The 17,051-nt window shown below is 44.8% G+C and overlaps 1 protein-coding gene across 6 annotated transcripts in view; it reads left to right on the forward strand.

The window, feature by feature from the left end:
* The window catches only part of ADAM22 (ADAM metallopeptidase domain 22), a 491,004-nt gene that overhangs the window by 244,615 nt on the left and 229,338 nt on the right, over positions 1-17,051 (forward strand). For all 6 annotated transcript variants that reach the window (XM_082259181.1, XM_082259183.1, XM_082259185.1 and 3 more), the window contains exon 5: positions 13,072-13,154. In XM_082259181.1, coding sequence (XP_082115307.1) covers positions 13,072-13,154 — 83 coding nt within the window. The remainder of the gene's footprint in view (positions 1-13,071; positions 13,155-17,051) is intronic.

Here is a 17,051-nt window from a genome sequence, read left to right on the forward strand (position 1 = left end):
TTGAAATACTCAGACCAACCAGTCTGGCACCAACGACCATGCCACGTTCAAAGTCACTTAAATTCTCTTTCTTCCCCATTCTGATGCTCGGTTTTAACTTCAGCAAGTCGTCTTCACCACGTCTAGATGCCTAAATGCACTGAGTTGCTGCCATGTGATTGGCTGATTAGCAATTTGTGTTACCAAGCCATTGAACAGGTGTAACTAATAAAGTGGCTGGTGAGTGTAGATATATTGAAGAGTCAAATGCAGATTACAGAGTGTGAATCCTCTGATATGTGGCTGTAGTCTTTCAGTTTACAGTCCCATGTGATGAGCAGCGGGCTGTGGCTGAGATTGTGATCCATAGCAGTGGTTCTCAACTCCGGTCCTCGGGACCCACCAACAGGCCAGGTTTGCAAGATAACTAAATTACATCACAGGTGATCTCATTTGCTGCTCAGTGATTGCAGTATTCTAGTCTGCATCCCCCAAGGTAATACTTAAAATCTGGCCTGTTAGTGGGTCCCGAGGACCGGAATTGAGAACCACTGATCCATAGGACAGGATTTCCGCTTCAGACAAAAGCCGCACACATTATAGCAGGCTGGACTTACCAACACAGTTAACCAGTCAGCGGATGAGGACTAGGGCATACTATCTTTGACTCGTTTAACAGAAACAACCCAAATAGTGTCCCCTTTATGTCAAAATTGATTGAAAGGATGCAGAGACAAACAATCTCCTGAGCGATCGTTTGGACAGAAAGGTAACTAAGGTTAGTCTGGGCGTTTTTTTGAACCTGTCCGTGTGCTGGCTCTGCTTCCTATTCTGTTGCTTCGGAGATATGAAAGTAGACAGAAGAAGGCTTTTATGGATTGTGGTCTACAGGAAGTGCATCCTTCTGCTGCACCCTGGGAAGAAAGCCAAAAGTCAGCTTAGCCTTCTACAAACCTGAAAAAAAAAAAAAAAAAATCGATTGTACCTCTCCAGCTCTCAAAGTCGATCTAAAATATCTCATTTATTTTATTAGAACCTGCCATGGAGGAAAATCTATACTCTCTGCAGGAAGACGTCCTTTCTTGTTATATGTATCTCAGAGGTTTAAAGTGCGCCTCTCACTTCCACAAAGCTTTGGTTATCCAATGGCACTCATGATGACCTATTCAAATCTGTGCTTATAGTGACACTATTAACAATATCCTTATTTTGCAAAAATAATCCATAGGCCTCCACTGCTTAATAACCCTGTAAACATATTTTCATGAAATAATTTCTTGTGTTTTTCTACCTTCTTGTAACATCCTCCGTGAGCTCCTAAACCTCTACTTTTCTCCCCTCACTTCTGTTTGTTTGGAATGAACAGTGCATATTAGTTGTGGTCATGTGCACAGCTCTTTGCACACTACAAATCCGATAATTCATAGACCACCTCGTATGTAGCACTGCCCCCTTGAGGACTGCTGAAATGTGAAATGTGTACCTCTGGATCCCCCTGGGTTACCGTTAACAACTGCAGAATGCACAATTCAACTCTTTTCTTCCTGGCTCAGTCAATAAACAGTCTAGGGGATGTAGTTGTTTTTGTGTTTTTATTTTAAATAGGGATAGGAGAAGGGAAGAGTGGGATACTCTAGAATTGAGCTATTCACAAAAGATGAGGACTCCTGTCTGTAGATGCAGCCAGGCTGCTAATACACCTTGCCATTAGATGAACTTTAGGATTAAGTCTCTGAGTAGATGACTTGATTGAGTAACTATCTTCAGGGTACTTGCTTAGCACCCCCTTTCACTCAACCAGCTGACACCCATCCTCTGACTATTCTATTTCGGGGTGGCCCTCCTCAGGTCAGGCCCTTGGACACGATCTCCTGTACTCACAATACTGTTTTTCCAGGGTCTCCAGTGCCTCAACCCCTCCAGTCAGCTCTCCTGGACCTCTGGGTTTAGCTCCTTCCTTCTGGTCCACCAGGCCGACTGCCTGCGACCACACACCAACTGCTGCAGAGGAGGAGGCAGCCATCACCCTCCCTCTGGGACTCTGCTCACCAGCCAAAGACCCCGAGCACATGTGCTCCTGGCTTTTATACCACACCCCAGAATGCACCGAGACAACAAGTCTGTGCCAATTACTTAGGCCCTATCAAAACCTGTGTACCCATTGGCCTGGTTTCCTCCACTGTCCAATATGCCTCCCTATTGGACCAGTGTGAAACACTCCCTAGACCAGATGAATCACACACTGAGCACCATGAGCAGACCTAACTCACAAATCCTGCTCTCTGTTAAGCAGAGAGCAATATAGAATTTACCTGCTGCTCCTCTGATAGGCAGACAGAGCCAAACTATACTCACTCTCTAGCACCTACCTAGGAGGGTGTTACACTTACATACAGTGGGAGCATAGAGAAGGAATATAGCCAACCTCTACAGTTACATCACAGCAACAAAAAAAAAAAAAGCAATTTGGAGACTTGGAGGAAATCGGCTTTGAAATCGCAGGACTGCAACGCGATTTTAAAGTTGTAGATCACATCAATTTGGATCTCCGATTTTATTAAACAGAAGTCAATGCAAGCCGCAATGATATCGCAGAAAAGTAGTGCAAGGGATCTTTTTCAAAGTTGCTGCGATTTAAGTCGCCACAATTTGAACAGTTCCATTGCCAAAAATAGGGTGCAACTTGTACTAGTAATGGTGGCGATTATTGACTTCTGGTGGGACTGTGATATTGAGGTGGACAAATCATATACCCAAATGAATAAATATTAATACATTTGTTAACAAAGGTGTTGTAGAATATTTGATCAGAAAAAACAAACTATAACACTAGCAGCGCTAAATAAGAGGTCCATTGAATAAACAAGTGTCCTTAATGACTCATACAAAATATATATATATAGTACAGTCCATGCAGTAAGCACAATTCACCAGGATAGGGGAGTGAAGGGTCTTGACTGTTCCTCCAAAAATGACACCACACTCTAGTGCTCCCCCCCTTTAGATGAAACACTCACCAGAAACTGGTGAATATAGAGCCTTAAATCCACCAATCAACGGGTGTGCTAATCACTGCTGGGCTGCTCCAAAATCCTCCTTCCTCCAGAGTTCTTCCACTCAAGGTTCATGCAATTGAACAAAGTGGGGGCGACAATAGTGTAATTCTGCAAACTTTTATTAAAACTACACACAGTAAAACCCCTCTCCCCTCAAGATATCTACTCACAGGAGGGTAATGGAGTGAAGGCATAAAGGATCAAAATATGCACACTGGATGACCGATTCGAAACTCTCATGCAATCCCATAGGAATCACGAATGGTGTCCTGTGCGAAATGTTCAGCGACCGCGCACATCAGCTCTGACGTTTCGTCCTCACGACTTCATCTGAGAGCCCATGTGCGCGGCGCGGTCGAAATGCTTAAATAATGACGCCAGCGCATGCGCGCCTGCGTCCACCTGAGACGTCACCCGGAAGTACACCTCTTATTAGCTACACAGCTAACATCGGTGCTCTGATATACTGCCATGTCATTCCGGCCATGCGTGATGACGCACTTCCGCCGGCGACCTCCAGCCCAATAGCTGATGACAACATCCGGTTATGACACCGGATGTGCGTCACCGTCGGGATGTTCCGATACCTCTTCTGCGGACACCCCATTGCGTAGAGACATGGAACCACATACAATCCGAAGAGCGCCATCTACGTAAATGGGGTGTCCGCAGAAGAGGTATCGGAACATCCCGACGGTGACGCACATCCGGTGTCATAACCGGATGTTGTCATCAGCTATTGGGCTGGAGGTCGCCGGCGGAAGTGCGTCATCACGCATGGCCGGAATGACATGGCAGTATATCAGAGCACCGATGTTAGCTGTGTAGCTAATAAGAGGTGTACTTCCGGGTGACGTCTCAGGTGGACGCAGGCGCGCATGCGCTGGCGTCATTATTTAAGCATTTCGACCGCGCCGCGCACATGGGCTCTCAGATGAAGTCGTGAGGACGAAACGTCAGAGCTGATGTGCGCGGTCGCTGAACATTTCGCACAGGACACCATTCGTGATTCCTATGGGATTGCATGAGAGTTTCGAATCGGTCATCCAGTGTGCATATTTTGATCCTTTATGCCTTCACTCCATTACCCTCCTGTGAGTAGATATCTTGAGGGGAGAGGGGTTTTACTGTGTGTAGTTTTAATAAAAGTTTGCAGAATTACACTATTGTCGCCCCCACTTTGTTCAATTGCATGAACCTTGAGTGGAAGAACTCTGGAGGAAGGAGGATTTTGGAGCAGCCCAGCAGTGATTAGCACACCCGTTGATTGGTGGATTTAAGGCTCTATATTCACCAGTTTCTGGTGAGTGTTTCATCTAAAGGGGGGGAGCACTAGAGTGTGGTGTCATTTTTGGAGGAACAGTCAAGACCCTTCACTCCCCTATCCTGGTGAATTGTGCTTACTGCATGGACTGTACTATATATATATATTTTGTATGAGTCATTAAGGACACTTGTTTATTCAATGGACCTCTTATTTAGCGCTGCTAGTGTTATAGTTTGTTTTTTCTGATCAAATATTCTACAACACCTTTGTTAACAGTTCTTTTTGTATAGTAGCTGCTTTGAGACTTTACGTCTTCATAATTCCGTGTTGTTATCTACTGTGTTCTTTTGTGCGCGGGGTGAGCCACTTTATGAGACCTGTTTTTGGTCACCCATATTTTGACTCCTTTGTCTGCATTAATACATTTGTGCCCAGCCTGTGCTTGCTCACTGTGTCGGAGGTGGTTTGACTAGGGGAAAGCAAAGATCTGTGTTCCTGCTTTGCAGAAACACAGGATCCATGCCTTCCCTTCTGGCAGAGCGGTGATCTGCCTTGTTTACATAGGGAGATTGTCCTTCTGCCTGTGTACTGTGTAATCAGCAGGTGCCAGTTGACATCTAGTCTGCGGTACCCGGCGCTGGGTTCCCGCTGTGTGTGTGATTACACACACAGCAGAAGCAGGTTGCCGGGGGCACGCGCCCCAGACCTGGAAGTGTCAGATCACGTACTAGGTACGGCCGCCCTGCCACAGTAAATGTATGGTGGGTGGTCCGCAAGTGATTAATTACAAGTATAGCCGGTGTTTTATGCATTCTTTAGAAACTGATTACTAATTAGTCAATAAGGAATAAGAAGGACAGCAAAGTATCCAGTAGTCTGGCAAACATTCAATTTATGATGAGTTTACAAATGGCATTTGTTTCACCAAGCAGACCCTGTGAAGACAATAGGAAAATGTAGATTGTACACTCACTGTATACAGTATACACTCCAAACACCTGCCTTAAAGTGGAAGTAAACTTCCATTGATTTTTTGTACGTATAGATAACAGGGCCAGCCCTACTATGGGTCCTGCTGGGTCCATTGGCAGCACTTTGAGAGGGGTGGCAGAGGCAGCTCTTCAATTAGGCAAATTACGTGGTTGCTCTAGGCCTCACGCTCACAGGAGCCTCCCGGCTGCCTAATTTGCCTAATTGAAGAGCCCCCTATGGGCACCAGAGGTTGACCACCTCACTCACCAACCCGGCCAGCACCTCTCCCTCCTCCCAGCCAGGCGAGGGATCACTGCCTGCACAGGCCGGCTACAGACAGGCTCCAAGGAGGGCAGACGAGGGAAGGAGGCGGAGCCACAACAGCACCGTGACCAGAACTTAGCCATTACCTCACCCGCCACCCACTGGGCACACTGCTGGAGTGGACAGACAACAGGGACACCCGTGCCGCTACCATGTTATAAGAGCCAGCCAACCCGGCCCGACTGTCTGCAGGTCACAGGTGAGTCCTGGGCCGGACACCCCGTCCTCTCCTCCTTCCCGGGGGGATACTGCATGTGGCCATGGAGATCGCTGGCCTGTATGGGGGATTGATTGTAAATTGTAAAGTCGACTGGCCCTTAACCCAGATTCACACTTCTGCGTTTAGTGCAAAATCTGACTTCCTGATAAATTTAACTTTAGTTTTATTTATCATGATATAAAATAATAGATGTGGGGGCCTTGTGGTGGGCGTGATTTTGGGGGGGGGGGGGCAGCATTTCATTCTTGGACCCAGGCAGCACAATGTCTTAGGCCAGCCCTGATAGGTAAGCCTATGCGTGCACTGTTTAGGAAATATTTACTGTATATGCAGCCGATGACGTCATCTGCGCATGCACTCTAAAGGAACGGCCACCTGTGCTGTTTGTTCAGAGCCCTGTGCCGGGACCAGTGGCTACCGCGCATACGCGTCACGCGGCTCTGGCCAGTCACACAGCCAGAGTCTCCAGATCTGGAAGGAAGACGAGTGAAGATGGATTTGGCCTCCAGTGGTGAGATTGAGGGCTTCGTTTGCAGGTAAGTTTCACATAATGTGCTAGTATGCGATGTATACTAGTACATTACGCCTTTACTTTTGCAGGTCAGAAAAAAAGCGCTTTACTTCCTCTTTAAGGCCCGTGCACACCATGATAATATTGGACGAATTATCATGCATTTTTTTTTTTTTTTGCATGCTAGTCTCATATTGAAAATAAGGAGGTTACTCAATTTACGAAAATTCTCGTACGACAGAATACGACTTTGGAAGCGATGTAATGTGTTGTACTGTATCATATTGTATAGTAATGTATTCTTTTGTTTCTTCAGATTTTCTTTTTTTTTTGACAAAAACTGTACTGAAATAACGAAAATTGTACTTTCTGATTTCGAACAAGAAAATTTTTCATGTTTGTCCCTTCGGATAATTTTGGACAAGCTGTTGTGATCGGCTCTCGAAACCTGTGTACCATCGATCAGATTATCGTACAATCGCTTAGAAAGCGTTTTTTTTCGTCCGATTTTCTGATTGTGTGTACTAGGCTTAAAGCTGCCCATAGATGGGTAAAATTTCAAACATTTAAAAGAAAAGTCTTAGGAAAATTTGTTTGAAAATTTTCAGAAAATTTCTTTTGTTGTTTTGTTTACTTTGAACATTTGATTTTGGAATGAATGGACTTTACTGATTGAAAACCACATACACTTAGAAATTTGGTAATTGAAGAAACATTTTCAGTCTTGCTCCTTCTAATTTTCTCATCACTGCAGTTGAATACGAACATCGATTTGACCCACTAATGATTAGAAAAACAAACAAACTTTCTTAGAAACCCCTTTTCCAAAGAAATTTTGTTCAAAATTCTACCCATCTATGGACAGCTTAACCAGTTCAGGTCCACCCTATAGTTTTACTGCTATAGGGCGTCACCCGTGCGCCAGATCACGTATGTATACTTGCGAGCAGGTAGCGCGAATGCGCGCCGCCGGCAGCTGGCTCCCACTGTGTGTAATCACTGCTGATCAGCGGGTACCACGGACTCGATGTCTGCCAGCACCCACCAATTGGGCTGCAGAGAGACAGAACTGCGATCTGCCTATGTAAACAAGGAGATCACCCCGTTCTGACAAAGGGAAGGGATGGGGTTTGTGTCCCTGCAAAGCAAGAAATAAATTCAATTTTTCATATTTTTAGCACTGATCACTGTATTAGTGTCACTGGTTCCCAAAAAGTGTCAGTCAGTGTCAGAATGTCCCCCCCCCTCCAATACCGCAGTCCCGCTATAAGTCACTGATCACTTCCATTACTAGTAAAAAAAAAAAAAAAAGTAAAGTAAATAAAAATATCTCATAGTTTGTAGACACTATAACTTTTACCAATATACACCAATATACTACCAATATACATTTCTTGGGATTTTGGTTTACCAAAAATATGTAGCAGAATACATATTGGCCTAAATTTTCTGAAGAAATTAGATTTTTTTCCCCATTTTTATTGGATATGTTTTATAGCAGAAAGTAAAAAAATTGTTTTTCATTTTTTTTTTTTTTTTCAAAATTGTTGGTCTTTTTTTGTTTATAGAGCAAAAAATAAAAAAATGCAGAGGTGATTAAATACCACCAGAAGAAAGCTCTATTTGTGGGAAAAAAACAACATTAATTTTGTTTTGGGTGCAATGTCGCACGACCACGCAGTTGTCAGTTAAAATAATGCAGTGACGTATCGCAAAAAATGGCCTGGTCATAAAGGGAGGTAAATCTTCCGGAGGTCAAGTGGTTAAGACAAACACATAGCTTCGCTTTTTCCTAATATTTTAACCACTTAAGCCCCAGAGGATTTGGCTGCTCAAAGACCAGGGCCTATTTTGCGATTCGGCACTGCGTGACTTTGACAGACAATTGCGCGGTCGTGCGATGCTGTACTCAAATGAAATTGATGTCCTTTTTTTCCCACAAACAGAGCTTTCTTTTGGTGGTATTTGATCACCTGTGCGATTTTTACTTTTTGTGCTATAAACAAAAAAAGAGCGACAATTTTGAAAAAATAACAATATTTTTCACATATTTTTATATGAAATTCCCCCCAAAAAAATGTAAAAATCTAAATTTTTTAACATTTTAGGCCAATTTGTTTTCTGCTACATATTTTTGGTAAAAAAATCGCAATAAGCGTATTTTGATTGGTTTGCGCAAAAGTTATTGCGTTTACTAACTACGGGAAAGATTTATGTCATTTTTTTTTTTTTGTCTTTTAACGAGTAATGGTGGCGATCTGCAATTTTTTTTTTGCGGGACTGCGACATTGCGGCGGACAGATCGGACACCTGACTGAAATTTTTGACACTTTTAGGGGTACCAGTGACATTACTACAGTAATCAGTGTTATAAATATGCACTGTTACTGTAAAAATTACACTGGCAGGGAAGGGGTTAACTTTATTAGAGAGCAAGGGGATAAATGTATCCCTAGGGGCGTGGCTTGTGATGTAACCACAGAGACATACGATCCTACATAGCAGGATCATATAGTCTCTGCTGTTACACCAGGGAGAATGACAGACGGCTGTGTTTACATCAGCCGCCTGCCTTTCTCCCTCTCCAGCGGGATCGCGAGTGGCCAGCGGACATCGGAGCCACCGGTCACTAGCGCGGGGATGTCAGGGAACGAGCGGGGGCGGGAGTACGCCTCCGGCGGCAAGCGCTCGCCCCCTAGAGACTCGTGGGCGAGTGACGTACCGGTATGTCACTTTGCACGACTATATACTGCGGCGGTCGGCAAGTGGTTAAAGAAAATATTAAATCTGCCTGAATTTTGATCCATGTATTGGCACCCTGGTTGTACAGAAGTCAATCTATCAATTGACTTCTGTACAACCACCCTGTTGGGTTTTTCCCCAACAATCGGTGTCGCTGGCTACAGCCAACAACACTGATCATTGTGTTGTCACAGCAGAGATGGCTCTCCAGCGTGAGAACACAATAGCACAGCAGGAGTGATTCCACCATTCACCTCGAATGTATGGATGGGGGAATCGGCATGTTTTTTTTTTTCTCAACAAAAAAGTATAATGTATGGCCTTCCTTATTCATTCTTTTTGTTATAGTGAAAGTTTCCTCTAGTGAGGTCTAAAGAAAATGGGTGGCAGTGGCAGTCAGAGTCACAACACAGCCCCTGTGCTCATTTTGGGCCCTGGTATCCAAATACAGCCCAAGTCAACCACTTAAGGACCACCCACCGCAGTTATATAGTTTGCGCAGCCCCTCCTGCACAAAACGACATAGGTATACGTCGGTTGCGCGCCTGCAGCTAGGGGGCGGCACGCTCCCGGACCCACTCGGCAGTGGGGACTCCGATGCACGGGGCAGGCGGCTCCGATTTCCGCCTGATGCCCGCGATCGTTCCCCGCTGAGAGAGGAGGACGGTCGGCTGTTGTAAACACAGCTGACTGTTCTTCTCTCTGAAGTGATCACAGAGTGCCTGTGATCCTTCTATATAGGAACACAGGTCTCTGTGATCATTTCATAAGCCCCTCCCCCATACAGTTAGAATCACACCCCTAGGCTCACATTTAACCTCTTGATCACCCTCAGTGTTAACCCCTTCCCTGCCAGTGTCATTATTACAGTAACAGTGCATATTTTTAGCATTGATTACTGTAGTAATGTCACTGGTACCCCCAAAAGTGTCAAAAATTACAGTTAGGGGTCCGATCTGTGCAATGTCACAATCCTACAAAAAATCACAAAAAAAAACCAATAGAAAATGGCATAAATATTTCCCGTAGTTATTAGACACGATAACGTTTGCGCAAACCAATCAAAATACGCTTATTGCGAAAATAAAAATTGTACAGGTGATCAAATACCACCAAAAGAAAGCTCCATTTGTGGGAAAAAAGGACGTCAATTTTATTTAGGTACAGTGTCGCACGACCACGCAATTGTCCATTAAATTAACGCAGTGCCGAATAGCAAAAAATGGCCTGGACATTAAGGGGGCAAATCCTTCCGGTCCAGAAGTGGTTACAGCACCTTTTTCCTGTGTATCGATTGACAGCTGAAAAGAAGTGGGTTTAGTTCTGTGTGACAGTGAGAATGGTATCAGCACCACTTTGACCCCGTCTTTTATAAATGAGCCCCACGGTCCGGTCACATGACTCGCGGGTGACGTCAGAGGGAGAGCTCGGCTCCTCCTGCTGTAGCCCTGGATTGTAGTATCACAGCGGCCTGGAGTCACGTGACAGACCTAAAGACACTTCTCAAAAAGGTATTTAGAGGCATCGTTTTTTACAAGCAGTTATACAATGCAGGATAGGAGCTTAACAGAGAGGGGCTGGCAGGGACATTTGACTGGTTATTATTATCGGGGGGGGGGGGGACAGAGACACAGACATACGGTGCTGACAGGCAGGGAGGGGGGAGAGCAGAGAGGAGAGCTACAGGTGACAGAGGCACGCAGGCTGACCACGGTGGTCAGGGCTCATTAGCCATGATTATCGTGGTCAGCACAGAGAGGGGGACACAGGAGGTGGCAGGATCAGCCAGGTTTTTTTTACAGTTTCCAGAGGAGCAGGTTAGATAGCACAAGCTGTTTAACCTATTTTAAAGAAACACAACCTCTATTTTTTTTTTAGGGTAACAAACACTTTAAGCTGGCCATACACTAGTAGAAAATCATGCATATTTTTTTGATTTTAGAACCGTTAGTGAGGCAAACACAATGTTAATTTTTTGAAGAGAGAGGAAAGATCCGGATAGAAATTTTTTCTCAAACAAATGAGCCTGTGTGGTTTATGTTTGGGAAAGTCCAATTAGTGCCGGTTCACATTTGTGCAATCACAGAGATCGCATGTAATTCGGAGCGCACTGCTCCTAAAATTACATGCGATCTCTGTGTGGTGTAAATTCATCCATACAGTTTGCATGGCTGAATTCGCACCGCAATCGCACCCAACTCGCACAGGACCCTTTTTTTTGGTCCGCAGCAGAATCGGATCGCATGGTGGTTTACACTAGTGCGATCCGATTCTGTGCGAACTTGCAGATCGCACTGCGATATGCGATCTGATCTGGGTGTGTCGTTAACTTTTAATTGACACCCCCAGCGTATCGCATATGACAGTGTGACCTGCCAGGGGTGTAGATGTGATGCGGGAAAACGCCGTATATTTGCAGCGTTCCCGCATCGCACAAATGTGAACCGGCACTTACAGGCGGTCCACAAACAAGAAAGGATCTTGTGCAATGCGGGAACGCTGCGAATATACAGCGTGTTCCCGCATCGCATCTGCACCCCTTCCAGTTCACACTGCCATATGCGATATGCTGGGGGTGTCAATTAAAAGTTAATGACACCCCCAGATCAGATCGTATATCGCAGTGCGATCTGCAAGTGCGCACAGAATCGGATCGCACTAGTGTGAACCACCATGCGATCCAATTCTGCTGCGGACCAAAAAAAAGGGTCCTGTGCGTCTTTTAGTGCGATTGCGGTGCGAATTCAGCCATACAAACTGTATGGCTAAATTTGCACCGCACAGAGATCGCATGTAATTTTAGGAGCAGTGCACTTTGAATTACATGCAATCTCTTTGATCGCACAAATGTGAACCGGCACTAAGTCGAATTTGTTTGTAAATCGGAACAGGTACATGATTTAGGTGTAGTTCCAGTCAAATGAAAACATTTTACATTTTTTGGATAGCATAGGGAAGGGTTAAAACCCCTGTACCATTTGTTTTGCTGTCTGTACCCCTGTTCAGAAGATTTCACCTCACTTTTTGTCCCTGTGACAACTGGATTTTGAAAATGTTGTGGAAACAAGGATTGGTGATAAAGCTCAAGTGGAGACACCTTTTCCCATGATAACACTTCCAGGAGAGAATGTCCCTTCCTAGGGGGAGATTTCCTCTCACTTCCTGTTCTCTCCCTCCATTTGTAAGTAGGAGTCATGTGTAAATCGGATGTTTGTAACCTGGGGACCGCCTGTATTCCAAAATCAAATGTTAAAAGCAAATTCAATTTTGAGGTACTTTCAAACAACATTGAAGGCACTGAGAATGTTCGTACCAACATTCGTCTGAAGATTTACAGGTGTCTGGCCAGCCTAAGGCCTACTGTGAGGTATGACAAAGGACTTATAGGTAACCAAGATTACCCAGAAGTCCTTGCTTTAGTTTTAGCGCATTATTTTTATGCCATCCCTAGAGAATGCCGCTTGGAAAGCTCCTTAATTGTCCTTCTTTAACGAGGCAGTAAATATTGAATGCATCTTGTTGTTTTAGCATTTATAGATAGGAATCTATTTAAATTCTTGTTATCACAGGTATTACAGCGCGTCCATCCGCTGCTGCTAATTGCCAGTCAGCACATTCCGGATAATAAGAAGGAACTGCTTTTAGTCAGGCTCAGCCTAGGCTGCATTTCCTGGCCAGATGGCACAGCAAGCTGCCATACACGATATGCCGTTTTAATAACCGTACATCAGTCTTTCTTCTGTGCGCATTCCTTATACACATACACCTCTTCACTTGTAGACAGATTGCAGTCATTCTGTAGTAAACACCACGCTAAACAGGGCCTGTGGCGGAGGCCATTTTGTTTACTAAAGTGCGAGGCTTGGCGGATAAAACTGTATGGAAATGGAGACATTGCCTGTATCAGTCCCTCAGCGACTTTCTCTTATTTCTTTCTTTCTAATATGACGGAAAAGCACAGGTGACAGTCACTGATTGTAATCTTTGTTTTCTCTCTCAGGGCGGGGAGCATTGCTACTACCAGGGACACGTCCGAGGAAAACCCAGGTCATTTGTGGCCCTGTCAACATGTCACGGACTTCAGTAAGTTAAATCCTACCCCTGTTTTTATTTAGAAAAGTGCAGTAACCAATCACAGTAGAGTGGAATGCCATCCTAGCATGTTACACCTCTCAGGGACCAGGCCAGGGGGTCACAGATCCCCCATTCTGTCCACTGGCCATGGAGTTTACACAGGTATATTATGGTATCTCTATCTCCCGATAGATCCTCCAAATTTTAGAATAAGCTAATTCATTACTAAGTCCAGCTGCCAAACACTGACACCTTCATCCTATCCATATGAGTGGCTGATGGAGACACAGGCTGTAAATCACTCCACTATATAGACCAGTGTTGGTGAACCTTGGCACCCCAGATGTTTTGGAACTACATTTCCCATGATGCTCATGAACTCTACAGTGTAGTAGAGCATCATGGGAAATGTAGTTCCAAAACATCTGGGATACCAAGGTTCACCATCACTGAAATAAACAGTGGGTAGGCTGGCGCTCAGGATGGTTACTGGAGATCAGTGTGACCAGCATATGGTAAATTGTCATAGCTCTAGATGATAGTGGTGCAACTATGTATAAAACATACTGTGAGAATATGGGAGTCCATTGAGGAAGAAGAGGCAGTCCGCAGCAGAGGGCAAGCTTCGCAACACAGGAAAAGTCTGGGCTCTGTAAAAGGGATGAGAGAAAAGAAACACGGAGCGCCTCTAAGTGCAGTCTGCTTTAATCAACGATTACACATACAATGTAACAACTCACATGAGGTACAGGTGTTATAGGCTCAAACAATGGTGGAGGCAGATGGTAGTAAGTCCAGTGTCCGAAGGTGGAATACGGGTGGAAGCCAAGGGATACAGCGGAGAGACAGACTGAGCCGGCTGTTGTCATCCGGGATCCAGTACTTTCCGCGTGCCGGGCTGGAACGCAGCGCAGAGCCGCGTGACGTCACCAAAGTCAATAGGAAGAACACAACGCGTTTCAGAGCATGCGCCAAGCTCACAACGTGTCACTATCGTATCACTATTGTGTCACTATATTCACACTTGAAAAAAGAGCGCGCATGCTCGCTGTGAGCTTGGCGCATGCTCTGAAATGTGTAATTGTTGATTAAAGCAGACTGCACTTAGAGGCGCTCCGTGCTTCTTTTCTCTCACCATCACTGAAATAGACTAAGAAACCCCAATACAGGGCTGCTGTTAGAAACTACGGGGCCCCATATAGCCAATGCCTCAGGTATGAATGAACACAGTGAGTGATCATTACCAATCACTCACTGTGTTCATTCAGGAAAGGAAGGAGCTGGTAAATATGACATATTTACCGGACCCTTCCCCAACACTCCAACTTGAAGGATCCTGTTGTGTGCTTGTAGCTACCGGTGGGAAGGAGAGTACGTAAGCCTGGCAGCACTGTGGGGGTAGGGGGGCAGCAGGGGGAAATGTATGGTGCACAGGGAGGGTGATCAGTGTGGCAGGGGAGCAGTTACTGGAATTGATCCTGCGTCTGCAATCGCTTGATTTATTCTCCCTGGAGAAGAGACGCCTGAGGGGGACATGATAGCAATTTTTAAATATCTCAATGGGGATCTCAGCTTAGAAAAAAAGCTGTTCAGTCGAAGGGATTGCATGAGGACTCGGAGGCATACAATGCGATTAGAGGAGAAGCGTTTTAACCTCAGGCAACGTGGGGGGTTCTTTACTGTTAGGGCTACAAGATTGTGGAATTCTCTACCACAAGAGGTGGTTTCTGCGGGTAGTATGGTGGCTTTCAAAAGACTATTGGACGTGCATCTCAAGGATCAGAACATTCAGGGGTATGAGAGATGATTACAGCCACACACACCTACACAGGTTGAACTGGATGGACTTTTGTCTTTATTCAACCTCACCTACTATGTAACTATATGGCTCTCTCTGCTACAGCTGAAAGCCAACGGGAGGGAGAGGAGAAGAATCCAGCTTTTAGCTGCTACAGAGAGAGCCATACAGGGGATTGGTTCCAGTAATTGCCTACCCCCCCCCCCCCCGTCACGACAGTCACCCACCATACCCCTGCAGTGCATTATCACATGTACTTGTGCCATACAATAAAATGTGTTGCGTTAAAGCAGTCCATTCATTTGACTGTAGATACATATTCGCCAGCACACCAAGGATCTTGCAAAAGCAGTCCAAAAACGTTATTCCAGATAAGATCACATCAGAAAAAAATAGTGCAACGTTTCGGAGCCGCACAGGACCCCTTCGTCAGGCATGTGATCCAGTTGCCAACTGGTGATCGCTTCAGCACCCAGCACACACGAGCCTACAAACCAGGAAGGTGTGCGATAGGAATTTGAACTATACCATTCATTTGACTGGGCTGCCAAATGCACCACAAGACACCAAAGCAGGTGCAGGTACCCGTTTTGACAGTGCTCTGGAAGGCACACAATTTAGCTGCAATGCATGTTCATCTGCAAGGTGCATCGGGTGCTTTTCAGAATGAATGACACCACATCACACCAACGCATGGTCATACAATGCGTGTTGCAGTAACGCTCAAATTATTGTAAATTGGCTTTTAAAGGGCATCTAACAATTTTTTTCTACTTGTAGCTGCTGAGAGCCAAATTTCTGATTAGATGCCATAGTAAATGTATCAAATACCAAGAACCACAAAAGGGTTCAGCTGATTGTGTAATATAACAATTCCAAACTGTCATGATGTGTAACAATTCTATACAGTTCACTAAACCACTGCTTCTTTGTTATGCTAATACTGCCATCTAGTGGTGATTAATGTTTGGTGCAGCCAAAACCAATATTTGGGTAAGATGCTGGAAAGTAGAATCCCCCTGACCTATATGTTGGAGGCTATAGAGCCCCAGGGCTCAGCCTGGGGCTCTTTATGGCTCTTTTTCCTTTAATGCGCAGCCCTCAGGCCTCTTGCTCAAGCCAGTGATAGAAAATATTCTTTAGTTTAGACTGTTAGTAAATGGTTTGGTTTATTTCTCTCAAACAGTCTTATGTTTTTCTGTGCTGTCCATCTCTTTTCTTGTTTTATGTTTTACTCTTTATTTCTCTTCTGATCGTTTATAATAGATTTTGAAGCGAGAAATATCAAATGTGTGTGTCACAAGGCATTTTTAAAAGCGGTCGTAGGAAGCACAAATGTGGTAGCACTGATTTGGGAAATGAGGTGAAATAGGATTCACTTAGACCTTATATAATATAATGTGAAATTAAGTAACCATAGACCTTAATTGTGAAGTGATTGGAGATAAGCCTAGGCCTTATTAACTACACATAGTTTACACTTTTGGAAGTATGTAATGAACAATATGGTGCAGGAGTCAATAATGCAGAGGGTTCAGTGGTCAGGGGTCAGGGGTGTGCACTGACTGCCAGGTTTAGAAGTAAATGATGCACAGAGATGTGTAAAGCACCATGTGCAAGGTTCTGTAGTTTATATTGCAACATGTGCAGGGGTCAGTAGTGTTTAGTGTGGGAGTTCAAGAGTCAGGTATGTGTCACGCACAGAGTGCAGAAGTTATGAGGGAAAAATGTAAAAACATGGGGTCAAAGAATGCACAGAGTACAGGAATGTTCAGGGGTCTGAAGTATGTAATGCACAAAGTGCAGGGGTAAGGAGTACGTAACACATTGAATGCAGGGGGCAGGAGAATGTAATGCATAGAGTGTAGCCATCAGGAGTATGTAATGCATAGAGTTCAGGGGGCAGGCGTATGTAATGCATAGAGTTCAGGGGGCAGGAGTATGTAATGCAAAGAGTACAGGGGGCAGGAGAATGTAATGCACAGAGTGCAGGTGTCAGGAGTATGTAATACATAGAGTTCAGGGGTAAGGAGTATGTAATGCATAGAGTGCAGGGGTAAGGAGTGTGTAATGCACAGAGTGCAGGTGTCAGGAGTATGTAATGCATA

Source organism: Pelophylax lessonae (assembly GCF_965119305.1).
Source record: "Pelophylax lessonae genome assembly, chromosome: 5".
In the NCBI taxonomy this organism is placed as follows: domain Eukaryota; kingdom Metazoa; phylum Chordata; class Amphibia; order Anura; family Ranidae; genus Pelophylax; species Pelophylax lessonae.